The following is a 17,931-nucleotide window of genomic DNA, read 5'->3' on the forward strand; positions in this document are numbered from 1 at the left end:
AGCAGGGAGAAAGCTCGATACATGGTTTCCCCGGGTAGCTTTAACACTCAAAACACATCAATCCACCAAGCAAAGATTACATCCTGTTGCAAAGAGATGCATTACCATTCAAAGGATAGTAATAAACAGACAGAAATGGCGACGGTTGGGTGCCTAATACGATTGGGCTATACTGAAACTTGGATGTACCCCCTGGGAAGCAATAGCCTTACAATAATTAGTGACAGACGCAGAGTGGCTATTCCAGACATTGCAGATTTAAACTCAGACATGTCTTGCTTCGAGAAACATTTTTCCCATGGTATCAGTGGAACATACCCAATGCAGACACGCTTGGCAAACAACACGGCACATGGTGCCCGATTGCACGGAGTAAATTAGCATACACCAAGTTTTGACAGGAAAATCTCGATGCCAAACGTCTTTTTCTCTAGGTTGGTATAATAAATGTAGTTTGCCAAGTTAGCTTTGAAGGTTGGCTTGTTCAAGCGCTTCTGGGGTAGTCCGCCCATAGTACTTCAATATTCACAGCCTGAGATGTCAACATGCCGCGACCGATCTATCCGTCCATCTTCCTTGTGATTTCGACCAGCACAACGAAAGCGGCATTGATCTTGGATGCTATGTCTAGCCGCTGAATATATGTGAAGAACAAAAGGGTAAAAGGACTTGATGAGGATCACTAAACCTGTTGATGAGCGGCGTCCATAGAAGCTCGCGTGTAGCAGTGAAGGGACAATGTTTGCGTATGGTATAGACGCATTTCCAGGCCGGAAACACAATGTTGGTCTCACCGCATGCACCTCTGAAATGTTGCTTGTCCAGCCCCTGAATCTAAACTTCAAGTACTGTGAACTCCTCTTGCACCTTGTGTTACTGGCACAGCAGTTTCATTTGCGAAGTATCATTCATTTGGTCATCCTGCCGATTGTCTTAGTTTTCTTTGTAATTTGTTTACACAGTTTGCAATTCGTCTGTGAACTTGAAACATAAGCCCCGTTCCACAGGTCTCACCATTGCGATCCCCTTTGTAGTACCGCCCTCGAAACCTACCCCATTTACAATAGCTGCAATCCCAGACAAACGGCTTGTGGAAACACATTGATATGCAGTAAAATAGCGAAAAGAGGCGAGGAAGCTATTACCGTGGCAGCAGTTCAATAATTGTTTTGGGAGCTCTAGCTACGTAATAACTCTCCCCCCATTGATGTCTGCGACTGGTGAAAACATCGGTTGACTCTCTAGGACCATGCGTACCTTCGGGAGCCTCTAGAGCTCTCGTACTCGATCTTACCTACTAGCCCACGGACGAATCATGTATTATAATGACCTGAATAAGCGATATGCACGGTCGCTGACCCGCATACATTCAATCCGCATCCTTGCTCTTCATCGATGTTCGTCGAACCAACATGTCGTGACAGTCAACATCCACAATGTTGCCAGTCGAGCTTTAGCGTGAAGCATCAAACTCCATTCCGGGGAGGGTATCCGTTCACAGTCTAGACATGGGCTGGGACAGGGTACGAAGTTCCGCGCCTGAGATGATTGCATCATCTCTTTTCTTGGGGGATGTTGTGCTAAGCGTCCTGCTCCTGGTCTAGCTGATCGTCCTTACAGTGCTATTCTTTGACGTCTCCGACGCTGACGCTATCAGTCGTGGTTCTTCAGTCAATATCTCAAACCAGGTCAGCCCGACGGCTTTCATTCCGCTGCAGAAGCCCTCTTTACTAAATCTTTTACACCATCTTTCTCACCCTGACTATTTGGGACACCGGCCTTCTTACAGGGTTGAGACTCTTTATCGGTACACATAGGCATGCATGTTTCAGTTGCCCTTTAACTAGCCTTTTCTGCTTCTTCTCTCTCATCAGGTGCTGACAAAAACCCTCGCATGGCCCTGGCATATCGACTACAAGTGTACTAGCATGGCAGATCTCGCTACATGGTGCCATGTTATCGCGGTCTTTCTACTTTTTTATAGTGTTTAGCACTAGGATTATGTATCGTCTTTCTCCACTACGTGAGCCTTGGATTTCTTAGTCCTGTGAGACGAATGTTCGTAGAACTGGGCAATTTACTACACAGACAGAACTCATCGAGGACGGTGGTGAAGAATCGCTTTTGTGAGGTCTGAGTCACGAAACCGTGTTCGTCAAGTTTGGTTTCTTTAACATAGATAGGATAGTTCAAGTCTTGCCCTTTTCGACTTTGCAGCGATTGGCTTCATCCTCCCTTCGTCTCACTTGGATGCCGATCGACAACCCCTCAGAGCCTGCTTTCCAGGCCAATCTGATACGTCCACCCCTGTCCTCCACTGGAGCTGCCTGGTGATCCTGGGTGACTGAACTGGCTTTTCCGACCTGGTCTGTTAAGTCAGACTTGTAACTGTAAATATTCACACTCAGTGCACACTGGTAGGATATGCTCTATGGCAGTTCAAAGCTAGCTAATGGACATCAATGGGATTTATTACCATCTCTAACAGTCTCCTCTACCACAACTTTGCTTCAATCATGCCATACGTGAATATGGAGTGACCATAAATATTGACTTGTCCGCTTCTACTTCTTCTAAATTGAACAAGCAATGGCTGTGGCCGAGATACGCCCGCTGTTCGTCTGTTCTAGAACTAGGAATGTGTGCGTTACTCCTAGGGCATCTCCCAATTATACCCAGGTGTTTCGTCTTTGCTGAAATGCGGGTGGTATGACACCTAGCAGGCGTGCGAGTATGCCACACAGGGAAGCTGGTGCACTATTTCATAGACCTGCCATCAGATGTCCTAAAGTTTCTTGAATGGTCACATATATTAATGATTTGATCTTCAACCTATTGCCTAACTTATGATGGAAAGGCAATACATGTCAAAATGGCTTTGCTTGTGTCGTTAGCGGTCTGAGTAGCCAATTGAAATGCACTTTTCAGGAAGCCTGCGGCGGGCTTTGTCGTCGAGCAGGCTGTGATCAATGCAACTAACAGTTGTTCACCTATGCACGCATCATGATGCTGCGGGAGGCCCACCAAATGACCATATGTGGCTGTCCAGCTTAGCCAAAGATCATGTTCTCGGCTGACCAGGCTGCCGTCGTTTTACTCGCTCCTAATGTTTGGTATTATCCTCCTCCGGCTTCTGCGTAGTCAAGACTAATTTCAATGTCCCGCAACAGCATACACATTTTTTCCTAGACCATAATGCCGCCACATAACGAAAATCGAGTACAGGGAGTCGAGAACCTGTCGCCTCACCAGGACACATCAGATGCCATCAGTCAATTGGTGACCTTGCTCCACCAGTACTGTTCCGAGGGCAGTTTCGATACCTTAAAGGGGGTCATCGGGGAGAACGAAAGACTCAAGACAAAGCGAAGCTCCGAACCGCATACGATACGAATATTGAAGCGCTATCCCGTCATCAAACCGAGTTTGAAAGACAGAAGGTCGATTTTGAGGAGCAACTTAGCACTCAAAGGACACAAAACGAGTCAATACTCAAAGCGAAACAAGCAGCCGACGAAAGCGTCAAGAAACGTCAAGCTGAATTGACGGCACTGCAAGAAAAGCTCGAGTTGCAATCTTCGTCTGCCAAACAGTTAATGAATGAGATCAAGAAAAAAGAGTCCACCATCAATATCCTCGAAGCTACTAACGCTTCGCAGGAAGAAACTTTGTTGAAAGCAGAGAAGGAGTTAGCAAGGTTCCAAAGTGAACAGGAGTCTATGCAGGGAGGCAACAATTGGTATGTTCACAGGGGTTCGGGAGTTGTAAACTCGGTAATGATCCCTCCGCTGGTTCACCAACGGAGACCTTGTTACGACTTTTACTTCCTCTAAATGACCGAGTTTGGAGAGCTTTCCGGCCCTGAGCGGTAGTTGCCCACCTCTTTGGGCCAGTCCGGACGCCTCACTGAGCCATTCAATCGGTAGTACCTAGCGACGGGCGGTGTGTACAAAGGACAGGGACGTAATCAACGCAAGCTGATAGGAACAAGATCTTGAGGACTTTGACTTAATACTTGGCTAGGTACAGCTAATGGCTTTCTTTCAGCAAGAACTAAGAGAGCATGTATAAAATCACCTTCGAGAGATATTGCAATTTAAGATACGTCGTGCTTTCAGGGGAGGAATGGTGCTTCATGCACTCTAAACTATCTTGACCTCTTTTTCTTTAGGTCCTGCGGCTTCCCACGCCAGCTTATGAATAATAGCAACTGAAATTCTCTCGCCAACAGAATCCGAAAAACCTGTATTCTGATTAACAACCAGCACGTTCACCAACCCGCTTTCTGACCCTATTTCAGGGAAAATCTGCTTATCAAATATCGGTATAAAACCCTCAACACACTTGGGCCCTTCTCTAGGCCTGTAGCAAGCTCCATATTCAGAAACGCCGAGCATGATCATTTCCTTCTCGGCATCTGGATAGATGTCGTTCCCTAACCACTCGTAACCGCCCTGTTCCCAGTATAACCCGCAATGATTGTTGTTAGAGTTGAGAATTCGGCGCACGCTTTGTCGCCTTTTTGAGTGGACTTGGCTTGCAACGCTGAGATACTGTTTGTTCGGTGCGATTTTGAAAGCGTTTAGAGAGACAACTGGTCCTGACATTCTCAGCATATTGTCCAGAGCGGCGAGATCCCTCTTCTTGGGCCCCAAAGAATCAATCCAAAGCCATAGTTTGTGGGAGTCAGGATCGAGCCAAACATGGCCCTTCCTTGGAGGGGCTTCTATAGCCTTTCCTTTTCCCTTGTCTACTTTCTTGGAGGTCTGGTCTTCCAAGTTGCCGTCAGAGATATTTTGCTTCTGAATAACATCAGGTGCGATCGGGGAGCTGGTTGCACCAACGATGGTATCGGCCTTGCTTTCTTTCTTTGCAGTATCTTCTCCTGCGGTCTGAGAAGGCCCGGGGCTTTTTGACTCATCGTGCTTAGCCATAAGGCGGCCAGCTTCCTCCCATTTATCAGCGAGGATCTCGATACTGCCCTTGTAGAAGCTATTTATGAGTGGCAAAGGACGGTCAGCTTTTTCAGCAGCCCACGCAAATAACGTGTAGTCGACTGGTCCATCCCACCCCGCCCATGACCAACTGGGAAACCGCGGATCTGGCTTTCCCATATCGATATCTTCCTGCGTCGCAACCATATTGATATCCTTCTGAGTTGCAAACCTTTCGCCTCTTCGGGGTATCTTAGCGGCTGGGGTCCAGAGCAGAGCGTGCACGAAAATGGCCGTTGGGATTCCACTCATCGTCCTGCTAGCGATTGACCCTTGGAAATGCTCGTCATCGAGTACCGCGAAGATCCCGCCGAAACCATTCAACACATCGCCTTTGAAGGTAAACTCTCGCTTGCTGTAGTCGCGTACAAGCTGTGTGTAAGTTTTGAAAGCCTCCCAGAGTTGAGAACCCGAGTCAAGGTCGTGCAGGTGAGTCAAGTCCTCAATGGGGTTATTGTGGTTCGCTTTGTTTAGCAAATGGCGGTCCTCCATTGGGGCCGAAAACATATAGGTCTCGAACTCTTCATTCAGGCCACCTTCCGCAAAGGTCTTTTGGCCGCACTGGAAGTAAACAGCCTCGGGACCAAAGTAGATGCATCTGCGTGACAAGAGACGCTCTTGCATAATCCAACCCCTTGTGTTCCAGTTGGCCGTTTGCAACGCGAGGTAGAACGGCCTTGGGGTTTTGACGACGTAGACAGTCTCGGAATCTTGTGATGCGTCATGCTCAAGATCCCAGCTACCGCGGGTGATGGGAAGGCTTTCAACTCTCTGCGGCACTCGGGTCCCCGGAGAAACTCCAGGTAGTCCAGCATCCGCGTCACTGCCAAAAAGAGCAACAACTGTTGCAAATGCTCTTCCGTAGATAATATCCATGTTTGGGATATTTTCCCCCTTGCTTGCAGGATCGTCCTGTATGATGCACACGGCATCAATCCACAGGAATTGATAGCCAAGTGAGGCGACAAATGTAATTGCGTCCCTGATACTTTTTGGAAAGGGCACGATGGATAATGCCCCAGGAACCTCCCGCGACTGACAATTATCTTGCAACGTCATGCACATGTCGACTCGCCCCCAGGTATAACTAAGGGCAAAGTACTTGTCGTTTGAGGTGCCGCGCACAAGGCATTGTTGCTTGACATCAATAAAATTCAATGGTATCTCGTTTGATATTCGCTTTCCAGGTCGAGGATGGTTGCATCTGGGCCCATGGTTGTGATCGCAATCGCCGAGCCACCTTTTTATAAGCTCAAGATTCACCGTTTGCTCGGCAGTGTTATAAATTGATGCCGTCGGGTCTTGCATCAAACTATCAAGTAATGTGGTGGCGGCTATCTGCCATCCTTGCCGGAGAGTTTGGCGAATGGTATCTTGTCTAAGGATTCGTAGTTCTCCAGCATAGGCGGTTCCAAAGTCGATTCTGAGGATAGACTCATTGTTCGAGAGCTTTCCTGACATAATCGGAATTCCTCTTGCTTCCTCATCAATCAATGCAAGGTTTGGGTGGAGCTCTCCCTTGTCGGTGGTGAACATCGAGGCGGCCAGGCTACAGATGGCACATTTGCCCCTGCAATAGAGCACCATCTTCCAATCTCCCAGGTGTGGTATCAGACACCTGCTGGAGGTCAACTCGAAACCACGATCTGATGGCTGTAATGGCTTTGTCAGGGTTCGACACCAATGGCACAGTCTAGTATTGGGGTGCTTCCCTTCCGCTCGACCCTTTTCTAAAGACTCTCTGTCAATACGCTCTTCTCTGGCCACGAACTCATCAGGGGACACGGGACCGAGTTCGTATCCCATAACATCCTTTATCATATTGCTGAAGTCGAATGTGATACGTTTGGTCTCAGGGTCGATGGCAAGGGTTCGCTGCCCGAACTCGGTCTGATATGGTGGTGGTGCAGGACCAAACAACATCTTGAGGAATTCTTCATTGCTAGGTTCTCTTCTCTCCCTAACCTTTGACGCCTCGATTTCAATTTCCTCTTCGGAGATTGTGATATCGGCCTTTGCCGCAGCGGCCAAGACTTGTAACCGCCTTTTGTTTTGCGAATAGACAGTTTCCAGCGCCTCGATACCACAGTCGCCATTATCAGGGTCGAAACAAGAGATGAAAGCTCCTATCAGTTCTTCCTCGGCTAAAATGCGCATGGAGTTGTGCTCTGGTGCTCCCCTGAGCTTTTGGAGCCAGCTGATGAAGCTATGTACCCAGCTCGTCAGAACTTCCTGTTTCCCAAAGCCTGAAGCAATTCGCTTGTTGTACCCAGTCATCATTGAGGCACTGAACTCTGACAAAGCCATAAGGTCATCTAGCTTATGAGTCAAACTATATTGGTAAGACAGCATATGAGCGAAGATTAATTGGGACTTTTCTTGGGCAGGATATTGTTCTGGCATTCGTGAAAATGCGTCGAGAGACATCTTGATGCCGTTTCGAACGGCTTCCACGGATGCTATGCCGAATGCGTACGTTTCGATTCTCCGCATGTGAGAAAGTAGGTCCTGAGTTCGTGACAGCCTGCCATTTGGGGTGGAGTCAAACCAGAGACATGAGTACTGTATCATAGAGTTGATATCATCCACGTTCCGGATGAGCTCAAATCTTTTTCCGTGGAGAAAAGCCATGTGGTGAACCATTTCTAACCACCCATCATCACCCTTGGAGATATAGTCCAATCCTAGTTTGCATTTGGCGAGAGCGTCATCCAGGTCCTCAATCGAGGCCGTTCGTTTGAACTTGGTAAAGGCGATGAGACCAAGCTGAGCGCTGGCAACTCCACGAAGCTTTGTCCCTGGACTGGTTGAGGATACAAGTTGCTGTAGCAGTTGCTGGGCTTCATGTTCATCTTCCTCGCCTTGACGGGCTTGGTATCGTTTGTTGAGTGAGGAAGCAAGGTTGTTCAGAGTTAGGAAGTAGACATCGTCTGTTTTACTGGCCAAACCGAGTAACTCACGCTTACACGCGATAGATTCGTCAATATCCTTCGGGATTCCCTTAGTTTGGTATCGATGTGCAAGCACATGTCCCAGATTGATCAGTATTTGAATGTATGTATCTGGCTCGAGCTGGCTAAGATTAGACGTCACAGCTAATTCCTTAGCTTGACGACCGTAGAGTACAGCGAGGTCTAGCGAATGACCAGAGTCAAGCTGTTGGAAGAGTTCAAACTTCGCTTTCGAGAGCTCGTTGAGATACTTTGGGCGGGTATGAGAGTCGTTTGGAAGCTTTCGCAAGATGGCGTCAATGTGCTGGATGGCGTCTTTTATGGCTTCTTCATTGGAGAATGCCACCCCGACTTGAAAAAGTGGTTCAATTAGTGAACTTCTCACTTCAAGTTCTTTTTCGATGGGAACTGTGCCATTTGCAAGTGTTTCAGCGAACATCAATTTTGATCGTTCCAGGTGTGCGAAGACATCATCCTCCTGGACAGAGCTAGATGATTTTTCCGTCATGTTTCGATACCTTTAACGGTCAGATTCATAATGCTTAAGTACGGTCGATTATTTGCGAAGGGTCTGAGTAGGCCTGACGCCCTGCTTTTCTATTCCGCCTCTCGACATCGGCTGCCTCCCATTTTCAGGCAGACGAGGACATCTGACTATGTAAAAGCGACATAAACCCCGCCATATTTCAAGCGGCTCAAAGCAAAACTGGCGTGCGTTCAATGGTCATGGAGCACAGATCATACAAATTTGTGAACGTAGGAAGCTTCCATACTCAAACCAATCAACTCGCCAGTGAAAGCGCTTGGGTGAGGAGGCTTGCATTTATGCGCCATGGTCACAATTTACCAAGCCACTTTTTCTTTTCCTAGAGTGCATGTAGCGAGACATAAGCCTCAGGCTGCTCCAAGCAATGGTGTTGGTAAGCCTCAAGTCTTTCCTGTTTCAAACTGTCAGGAAAACCAGGCGATAGTGGTCACACTGCCGTATCTCATTCTGCCACGGCCAGCCTGCAGTTTAGCTCATGGAATAGAACTTCCTAATGTTTCTGGATCCTTAATCACCCTTAACTAATGGCCTGCATTTTTCGATATTGTTGAGCTCAGTGGGGATTAACTTCGGCGACAACGCATGGAAAGGTGAATCCCCAACTAACCTCCCAAAAGGCTCTTCTACACAGTGCAGATATGATATTTTCTGCAATCCTTGCCGGCGCTTTGAGAACTGAACTCGTCGAATTGCTAGGTCAGTGCCATCGATAAATGTTGTGGCGGGTTAGGCGGAAATTTCCAGCACTGCCATACTGACCTGTAGTCAGCCTCGAATGTATATTGGCTGCGAAAACCAGGGAACTGAGTTTCCACACTGCAAGTCTTCGCCCGCATAAGGTGGGCTATGGAATGAACCTATCGGACTTCCAGGTGGATTTTCAACCCCCCGGGGATATCGGTTATGTTTCCAGTGCATTTTCAAGCCATGTATCTACGCTCTTTGCCACTCCCTCGACTTTACTCACCGTCTAGCCTGCAGCTGAACCTCTCACCACAAAGGTAAGGTAAGAGACACGAGAAGTCGCTTTGCACTTTTGTCTACCTAGGTAGGTACTATGAAAAGTTGCTTGCCCCCCCCGCCCCCCTCGCTGCACAATGACCCTCCACCTGGGTCGTTTTGTTTGCATGCACGGCATCTTGTGAGTCAAATGTTTGCAGAACTGGGCTCTTTATGACACAGAAAAAACTCATCCAAGAGACAGAGGAGTAGCGGTTCTATGAGGTCTGAGTTAACGCGGCTGTAAACTTTTGTCCCTTCAATGTAGATAGGATAGTTTAGGTCTTATCCTTTTCGACTTTACAGCAATTTGCTTCAACCTTCCCTCGCATCTCTTAGTTACCAGTCGCTAGCCCAGCTAAGCCTACTTTCTTGACCAGTTTGATGCGATGTAGATGTTAACATTCGGTACACACGTGTAGCATATGTTTTGTAGTAGCTATGTCACGGACATCACGGGGTATTACACGATCAACAGGATTTATTACCATCTCTCCAAAGTCTAAGTAAGAACATAACAACAATTTCCTCTCCCATCACGTTGCTTCAACCACGCCATGCGTGAACTTGTAGTGGTAGCAAATATTGACCTTTCCCTTTCTACTTCTCAATCGAGCGAGCAACAATGGCGACAGAACCTCGCCCTCTTTGCTAGTTCCAGAACCAGGAACGTATGTATGCTCATCATCATCAACATTCAATGCAGCCTCATTATATAAATAATGAACAGCTTCATCCCAAAATCTGAGAGGCTACACCATTCAAGATTCCGCACATCATCTCGACTCCGTACCGGGAATCCCAGCGAGCTTCAGCCCGAAGGAGACTGTCTTCATAGCCGGGTATTGGAAATGTTACATCAAGAGAATTACCTTGGATAGCAGTAAAGAATCTTTCGGCAGCGGTCTCTCTCGCTAGCAATCGACTAGCTTGACCTATCATCCTTTCGCTGTGCCTTTCAGTTATCATATAGGCTTCTATCTCAAGCTTAGAGTGTGAAGTGCAGCGAGCTTTGACTTGGAGAACAGTACTTTCATTTCCAGGCAACCCAAGCACGGTAATACGGAGGCTCTGCCCACCAGTAACAGCAGCAAGCTCACGAGTAGCATCCCGGGCAGATACTCCAGCGTTGTTTTCCGCCTCAGCACCTGAGTTGGTATCCATACCGTCTTCTATCTCAGCATCCCAGCTGGTATCCATGACGTCTTCTATCTCAGCACCTGAGTTGGTATCCATGACCTCATCAATGTTGATGTCTAAATCAACCTTCTTTATTTCGGCAGGTTCTGCTTCGAGAAGCCCCAATGTGGCCATTGATCCAACGACTGCTGTAGTCATGGTCATTTTTGACTAAGTACTGAGACTGAATATTCGCATAAAATCTATACGCTATCCGCTTAATACAAATTCAATACGTCCTTATTAGTCATGTTAGTACAGACATATCTACCCACCACCGGTGTTTCAAAGTTACCTTCTATGTTCCAGGGGCCGCTTTCAAGCGCCTCGTCGCGAGTTTGTGGTCACGAAACCCGACTACTCTACACGACTTCACGTACTAACGCTACGCTTGTAATGTAAACACTAACGTTCTTTCTTTCGTCGCCAGGTGGCCGTTTTCCTTGCACACTAGTTCGTAGAAGACGATGGGGAAAGTTCTATGGCAGTACAGAGAGATGTCCCGCGTCTTTTATGCTCGTCATGTCCTCATGGTCGTGGTCACATCGTTATAATTGGTCCTTTACCAATTCTCCATATTACAGCTGTTCCCAATGTGATTGGGCTTGCTAGTTAAGGTAGAACCCATTAAGCCAAAAACGCAAGAAGTGATCACGTGATTACGCGACAAATGTCTGGCTATATGATGGAGCTCGACGCGTATCTAACATCTCCGCTTTCCTTCCTCCTACATCATCATCTATCATCCGGCCGCCAACTACTACAAATGGAGATGAATGTAAGTATGGCCCCTAGAGCACGGAGTACTATGTACACTGGGCTAGGGCGACTGTGAATAAGGCTTTAATAAGTAACATATTTTGTCCAGGATATCTAAACGGTATCGTAGCCCGCAATCATAATCAGTTCTTCTCGTACACGTTGCGTAATCCTTGTACACAGACCTAAGTACTATAATACCATATAATCGCAAGATAGTGTAGTTCGAGAAGGTCGTCGCTTGGCAGGTCCCTTCCGTAAATCTTCGACGCGTCTTGAACACTTAGCGGCACGTATCGTATTGTTCCCTTCGCGAGCGGGCATGGAGATGTCGAACCAGATCAACGAAATGGAATACTCCTTTGACGATAGCGCCAATCGGGAAATTGATATGACAGGTGCTGAAGCCTTGTTTGAGACCTCGTGCAACAGTGAAGATACATTTGCTAGGGCGGCGCTGCGCTTAGCTCCTGTTAAGAATGAAGAAGTACAAAAGACGCTTGAGGGTCTAGAGGGTAATGGGGTCCTCTCCATCCTGCGCGATGTAGGCCAGTACTTAAAATTAGGCGAGAATAGAACCTGTATCAATGATCGACGTTTTCGAGACCATGAAGGGGATGACTTCATGCACGTTCCTGAACATAGAGAGGCACTTGATCTTCTATGTGATGCGTCTGACTTTCTGAGCTCCAAGAAACAAGTTTCGGCCATAATCAATTTGGCGGACTATAATCGTCATCAAGCATTTGTATCATGCGGAAAGACTTTTGAGTCACTGGTTGGCTCAGTGATGCAGGCGTAGCCTTCGAATATTGAACAGATGGGGGCATGAGACGCTGGAGTCCAGTTGCAGCAAATCAGGTTCGATTTGCCTGCGGCCGCCCATCTTGAAAGAGTGTCTGCGACTAGGAAAGAATTTAGGTTGCGAATGGTAGTAGGGAAATATAGTTTGGATGTTGTCATGAGTTCGTATTTTTTGATGTTATCCGAGGGACGGTACCGAGGTTGTTATGATGAACTACTTAGTTATATGTTTCAGTTGATTGCAAAGTTAGGATACGACGTATGGTATTACCATACAAGATGCGTGATATTATTGGGATTGTGATACCAGTAATCTAGAGGCACACAGTGAATGAGCAGCCTCTCAGTCTTTGTTCCATACGTTTTTATGGGAGTTTGATTAGACACGACTAACCACATGATAAGAGTGACAAGCCCAGGCGCCAGTCAGTGAAGAGGCCGGTCGATTGCTAACGGCGATTAAGGCCTCTAAGTTCGCCAGGCTATCTAAACTGACGTCAATCTACCCGGCAAGTGCCAGGCTTCCGTGATAGTTTATAAACCAATTCTGTTCTTATTCTAATCACTTTGCGCTGGATCAATTAAACTTCCATAAGCACATACCAAGCAAGGGCGTAAGGATCTTGCGTTCTCCACAGGCTGTGATCGTATGTGACACCTGAAGCACCGACCGACTTGGCTCGTTTCAGAGAGACTTGCCGCAAAGAAAGTTTCTGCGGCCATAATGCTTCTTTACTGAATCTTCAAGCTCTAGGAAGGCTGAACAGGGTGCTTCCACGCCTGATATGCTATCCAAGCCTGGTACGAACTGACAGCGAGCGAGGCTATTCCCAAGAGCACAGCAAAGATGACTCCTATAAGTGTGGCCATCATTACATGCCTGGCACCACTCTTTCTCTGCATAGACTTCTGGAGCCAGCCACGAGGTCGCGGAGTCTGAAGTTCGTTGTGTAAGTCTGCTAGCCTGTCGGCTAAATAGACATACGGAATGCTCTCTTCTCCCACGCGTCTGACGGAACTAACTTCAAAGTTGAGAATATCTGGATCGAAAGAGCACTTCGATATGAGTGAGCGTAGAAGTTTCTTGGATCTTGGATCCGAAAGCGGGAACAGAGTTCCTTGTAGAGAATCCAATACTTCGAGGACTAGTTGGCGTGGTAATACACCTCTACACAATATTAGTAACCCGATATTCCTTTTTTGCCTGGAATTTACTTACCTCTTGAGGGAAGAGGACGGGCTTGAGCAATCCCCAACGTCCCGAGTCACTCTCAACTGCTCTTTGAGGAAAGAAGTATAATGGTAGACCTCGAGGTAGTTGTTTCTTCTATCGAAGTGTAAGTGGTTGCGGATATCCCATGTAGCTCTTATAGTGATCCCGAGTCTGCGTTTCAGGTTGGCTGCTTTCAACTGTCGCTTTACATCTACAAATGCCTCACTATTATTGTAGCTTAGAATGACATGATTGCCAAGTGCGAAGGAGTCTTGGACGTATTTGCTAAAAGGCACATCGTCTTTCCAGTGCACCCTGAATGTCCCTTTCTCAAGCCTGTCTGATGAATGGTGTAGCGCCGAAGGATCTATCATGAGCAGTGCCTTAACTCCAAGTGCCACTGCATTGACTTTTTCCGCCGTCTTAGCTTGCTGTGAGTCCACATTTGGATGAATCAGTTGGCAGAGCTCTGAAAGAGTCGCATCTGGATGTAATCTCAGGATTGATATGACCCTGAAAAGTTCTGTGTGAGTTTTTATGCTACGCATGGACTGAGACGTTGCATCGATGTAAGTCGACAGAAGTGCGTTATAGTACGCCAGATACCTCTGCAGTTGAGGGATTCGAGAGCCGATGCATTGCTCGGAAGCGCAGATCTGCGGTGGTCGCTTGGTGCAGTTTTGACAGAGGTTACATGACCACAAAGTTGTAACTAGATCAAGCGTTGAGTCTTGCTCAATTTCACTGCTTAATCTTGATGTCATGATGCAGCTGTTGATAAGATGATTTTGAGAAGGTCATGTAGATCGGAAATTCAGCGCTTCGTAGGATTCCATTGAAGTTATTCCACAGGCAGAGAAATATAAGCACGCGCATAAAATGCCTCGAGCAGAGCCTTATTACGAACAGAAGCCTTATAGTGGCCAAATAATTTGTCGAAGAATAATGATTGGCCTGTTAGGTTGACGTGCATGTGGTTGCATGCGACTTTGAATGGTTATTGGTCTCAGCCATTGTTGTTGAGCTGACGCTCCAGGACTAGATGATCTACTTCGTGCTGTCGGGGCCGCTTTTCTTCACAGCCTGATTTCAATCTCTATAATACCTGAAACTATTTTCTCCGGGAACGGCGATTTATTGCTTCCTCAATTCGATATGACCAGTTTCGAACGTAGGCAAGAACAGCTCTCGCCCCATTTAGGACCTGGTGGGGGAAGCTCAACCCAGGCCAACATACGAATAAGCCCCGACGCTGAGTGTCAGGAAGGTTTGCGGCAGAAGCTATCGAACTTAAAAGCTTCAATTACTTTTGGCCCATCTCTACGCATCACATCTTATCACGCACAGAATGAGGATCCCGAGCCGTCCCAACAAGGCGGTTCAGACTCTGGGATCGGAATCGCTACGCCCCTTTCAAAAAGCGCCCAACATGAACCCCAAGGCAAGCACTTAGATGACACCAAGCTTCTATGGTTCGATTTACCTGTACCAGACAGGCTAAAGGGCAAATTCTTTGATATAAAAAACCTATATACCCGAGATCTTCTTGACTACATATCAGTGCGAAAGCGAGACCCTGGGGACATATCCATGAAGTTGAGATACTTGGGGGTCAGTCCACAGCACACACAGCTCCATATCGTCATCCAGTGCGAAGAGAAGGTCGCAAGGAGGGTTAGGAAGTTCTTCGCAAAAAAAGATGTCGAGCAAAACCTTTCACCTGATTTCCGAGTCTTGGTGCTGGAAAAGACACTCCTTCGATTGGGAAATGATGGCTTGATTCAGGTTCTGGCCGGTTCAACGCCTAAGGAGACCTGGTGTGGCACTCCCATAAAGTTCAATAGAGGGGGCATGTACACTATGGCAACTTTTGGTGGAGTCATCATAGTTGAAACCTCCTGCCGACGTTTGTATGGACTAACGGCTGCTCATTCTCTCGAAAGTTTACAAGCAGATGTCCACAAATACCAGGAGGTGCCCGAAAGGGATGAGACGGAATCTCTATCATCTACAGAGACTTCCGATGGAGATAGCGATTTTGCTTTTGCTTCTGCCACCACAACTGAAGGCTCTATGCAGCATCTTGATAATCCCAGTATTGAAGAATGGGACTCAAACGCAGCACTCGGCACCGTTTTATGTGATACGCTCCGTTCTCCGGTAGCAGAAAACTACGATTGGGCTATTGTTGATCTGATTCGACCAAAAGCACTACCTAATGCACTTTTCAAGAATCAACAGTCTGACGTATCCGACTCTGAGGAAGAAGCTCCCCACGAAGCTACTATACATCTTGGAAGCACTTCGTCGCCCGATTCAATATCTAGGCCAGTGCTAGTGTTGAAACAGGGAACTCCCCAGAAGGGTGAACTGTTTTTCGACGCCTCGTGCATTATGATCTCCCCAGGTTCGACCTTTGTCGAAGTCCATGACCTTCGTACGGATCCTAAGTCGCGTAAGTGTTTGTGAATTCAAGTAGAAAGAGTCCTCTTACTGACTGCCATTGAAGCACTAAGCCCTGGTGATTCTGGATCATGGGTAGTGGATAGTAATACTTCGGAATTATACGGCCACGTTGTGTCCGTGGATGCATTCAATGAGGCCCAAGTGATGCCTATACATTCCACGCTTGAGAGCATCAAGTTGCGTTTGGGCGCGAGTCGAGTCTTTCTTCCAAGTGCACTTGAAACCGAGTACACATACGTTTGCCAACAGGCTTCATTATTGACGGGCTTGGAAGAGCGGAGAGCCCCATCGAAGATACATGAAGAACTGGAAAACATTTTAAAGCATGAAGTTATGCTGAGGCACCGGGTAAAGTCCACTAAGGGTCTTCCAAGCTTTGACGACGATCAGCTCTCCGAATACGCTTTGAACCCTACTAGAAATATTGACCCTATCCGGGACATCTCAACTTCATGGGAAGAATTAGACATTCTTCTGCACATTGAACTAGTCTTTAAGTTGATCGGCTACCCCCTCCGTCGCACTGAGACCATCTCGGATTTTCGAGGTGTGGCCAACAAATTGCTGTATCTTTCAGGGGTTCTTTGGCGATTGAAGCAGGAAGCCGCTGACCAGCAATCTATTTTGCACACCAAATCATTATATGCCCATAATCTCCGGTCGACTATTGAGCTATGCATTTTTCGGTTATCCCAGGTGGTTTTACGACTTGACAACTATCCACATGGATCGGCAACAACTGAGGTTGAAACGGCCAAGACGCTAGGCTTACTCAAGTACACCGAGATCTCAATAGCAGGCGATGTGAGAAGAATATCATCGCTTCTACATACGGTCCAGCTGGAAAAGCAGGCAATTGAAAATGAAGATATGGAAAGGAAGTGGAAACAGGCAATTGACAACCAAGATCTGGAAAAGGGAAAGAAGCAGACGTATTCAACAACGAAGATAGGACGCAGAAGGAAGAGGACTAGACCCGAAGTCATATTTCCATGGCCTAAACTTCCTATTGTCAGACACAAGAATCCATGGGCCTTGATGAGGGAATCAGCGAGTTCACGATACCGAGTATTTCAAGACGATGATGGCGGAAGAAAACATTCTCACCACTTTGTCCAACCGCATCTATACAACAGAGATAGCCACCAGCCCGAAGAAGAACAATCTGAATGGGTGGACGTCGATTCACTCGAAGGTAAAAGTACTGTTGGCCCGCTAAGCCCTGGTTCAAATCGCTCTGACTTCCCTACCGATCGTTCATACGACCTAAAGGACTCGCCTATCGACAGCAAGACCTCTTACAAGTCTTGGACTCTGAAAAAACATTCGAAGAGTCTTAGGCTAAAGTCCCGCATCCGTAGGAGGCTAGAATCAGACCTTCTAAGAAGCAGGCCACAGTCCCACATCCGTAGGAGGCTAGGATCAGACCTTCACAGAAGCACAAAACCCAATATACAGAAGGGCAGTATTTTTCAAAAGTACGAACCGCTTATAGGGCTTCTTTTCTTCCCCTCCTCCAGGAAACACAAAGAGTTGATATAAAGCACCCAAGTGACAACGCTAGAAGGCTTAGGCCGAAGGTGGATTCAGCTTTCCTACCTAGCATCTTAGGTAAGTCACCGGAGTTGTCGGACGGAAACAACACTTGACCACGGCTGCTGTGGGAAAGGCTTTATGAGGCCTAAGGGTCTTTCCAGGTACCCAGCTGGTGATCTTTCGTGTCTGGTGGAATTCAAGACTTGGCAAACTTCGAAAAGAGGTCGTCACACTCATCCTTAGTTTCAATCACTCGTTGCGTTTTGCATTTTGGGAACAGTTCTCACAGCCTACTTGTCATAATGTTCATTCTTTCTTTCATTTTTATTACGTCTTTTCATATGGACCATATACATGTTATGAAGCAAAATTGCAAAATACTTGTTCCGAACTTGCATTCATCTCTCCAGCTGGCTCCCCTCAAGCCGGTCCTATCTCATTGCAACGCGACTCCGTTGCCCGAATTACCTGCGAGAAACTATC

The 17,931-nt window shown here is 47.1% G+C and overlaps 5 protein-coding genes across 5 annotated transcripts; 2 read left to right on the plus strand and 3 right to left on the minus strand.

Moving 5' to 3' along the window:
• Window positions 1-3,195: 3,195 nt before the first annotated feature.
• FVEG_09793 (hypothetical protein) lies at window positions 3,196-3,833 on the plus strand (the record flags this gene model as incomplete). Its single annotated transcript, XM_018898866.1, has 2 exons — window positions 3,196-3,271; window positions 3,298-3,833. The coding sequence occupies 2 exons, from the start codon at window positions 3,196-3,198 to the stop codon at window positions 3,831-3,833; spliced, it is 612 nt and encodes a 203-aa protein (XP_018756826.1).
• A 309-nt stretch (window positions 3,834-4,142) lies between these two features.
• On the minus strand, window positions 4,143-8,453 carry FVEG_16665 (hypothetical protein; the record flags this gene model as incomplete). Its single annotated transcript, XM_018905908.1, has 1 exon — window positions 4,143-8,453. The coding sequence occupies one exon, from the start codon at window positions 8,451-8,453 to the stop codon at window positions 4,143-4,145; it is 4,311 nt and encodes a 1,436-aa protein (XP_018756825.1).
• A 1,770-nt stretch (window positions 8,454-10,223) lies between these two features.
• FVEG_09790 (hypothetical protein) lies at window positions 10,224-10,835 on the minus strand (the record flags this gene model as incomplete). Its single annotated transcript, XM_018898865.1, has 1 exon — window positions 10,224-10,835. One exon carries the CDS (start codon window positions 10,833-10,835, stop codon window positions 10,224-10,226), a length of 612 nt encoding a protein of 203 aa, XP_018756824.1.
• A 2,148-nt stretch (window positions 10,836-12,983) lies between these two features.
• Window positions 12,984-14,210, minus strand: FVEG_16664 (hypothetical protein; the record flags this gene model as incomplete). The annotated part of the gene is made up of 2 exons (XM_018905907.1): window positions 12,984-13,401; window positions 13,453-14,210. 2 exons carry the CDS (start codon window positions 14,208-14,210, stop codon window positions 12,984-12,986), a joined length of 1,176 nt encoding a protein of 391 aa, XP_018756823.1.
• Window positions 14,211-14,601: 391 nt separating this feature from the next.
• Window positions 14,602-17,252, plus strand: FVEG_09789 (hypothetical protein; the record flags this gene model as incomplete). The annotated part of the gene is made up of 3 exons (XM_018898864.1): window positions 14,602-15,901; window positions 15,956-17,107; window positions 17,185-17,252. The coding sequence occupies 3 exons, from the start codon at window positions 14,602-14,604 to the stop codon at window positions 17,250-17,252; spliced, it is 2,520 nt and encodes an 839-aa protein (XP_018756822.1).
• Window positions 17,253-17,931: the final 679 nt, after the last annotated feature.

This window comes from Fusarium verticillioides, chromosome 1 (assembly GCF_000149555.1).
Source record: "Fusarium verticillioides 7600 chromosome 1, whole genome shotgun sequence".
Classification (NCBI taxonomy): Eukaryota; Fungi; Ascomycota; class Sordariomycetes; order Hypocreales; family Nectriaceae; genus Fusarium; species Fusarium verticillioides.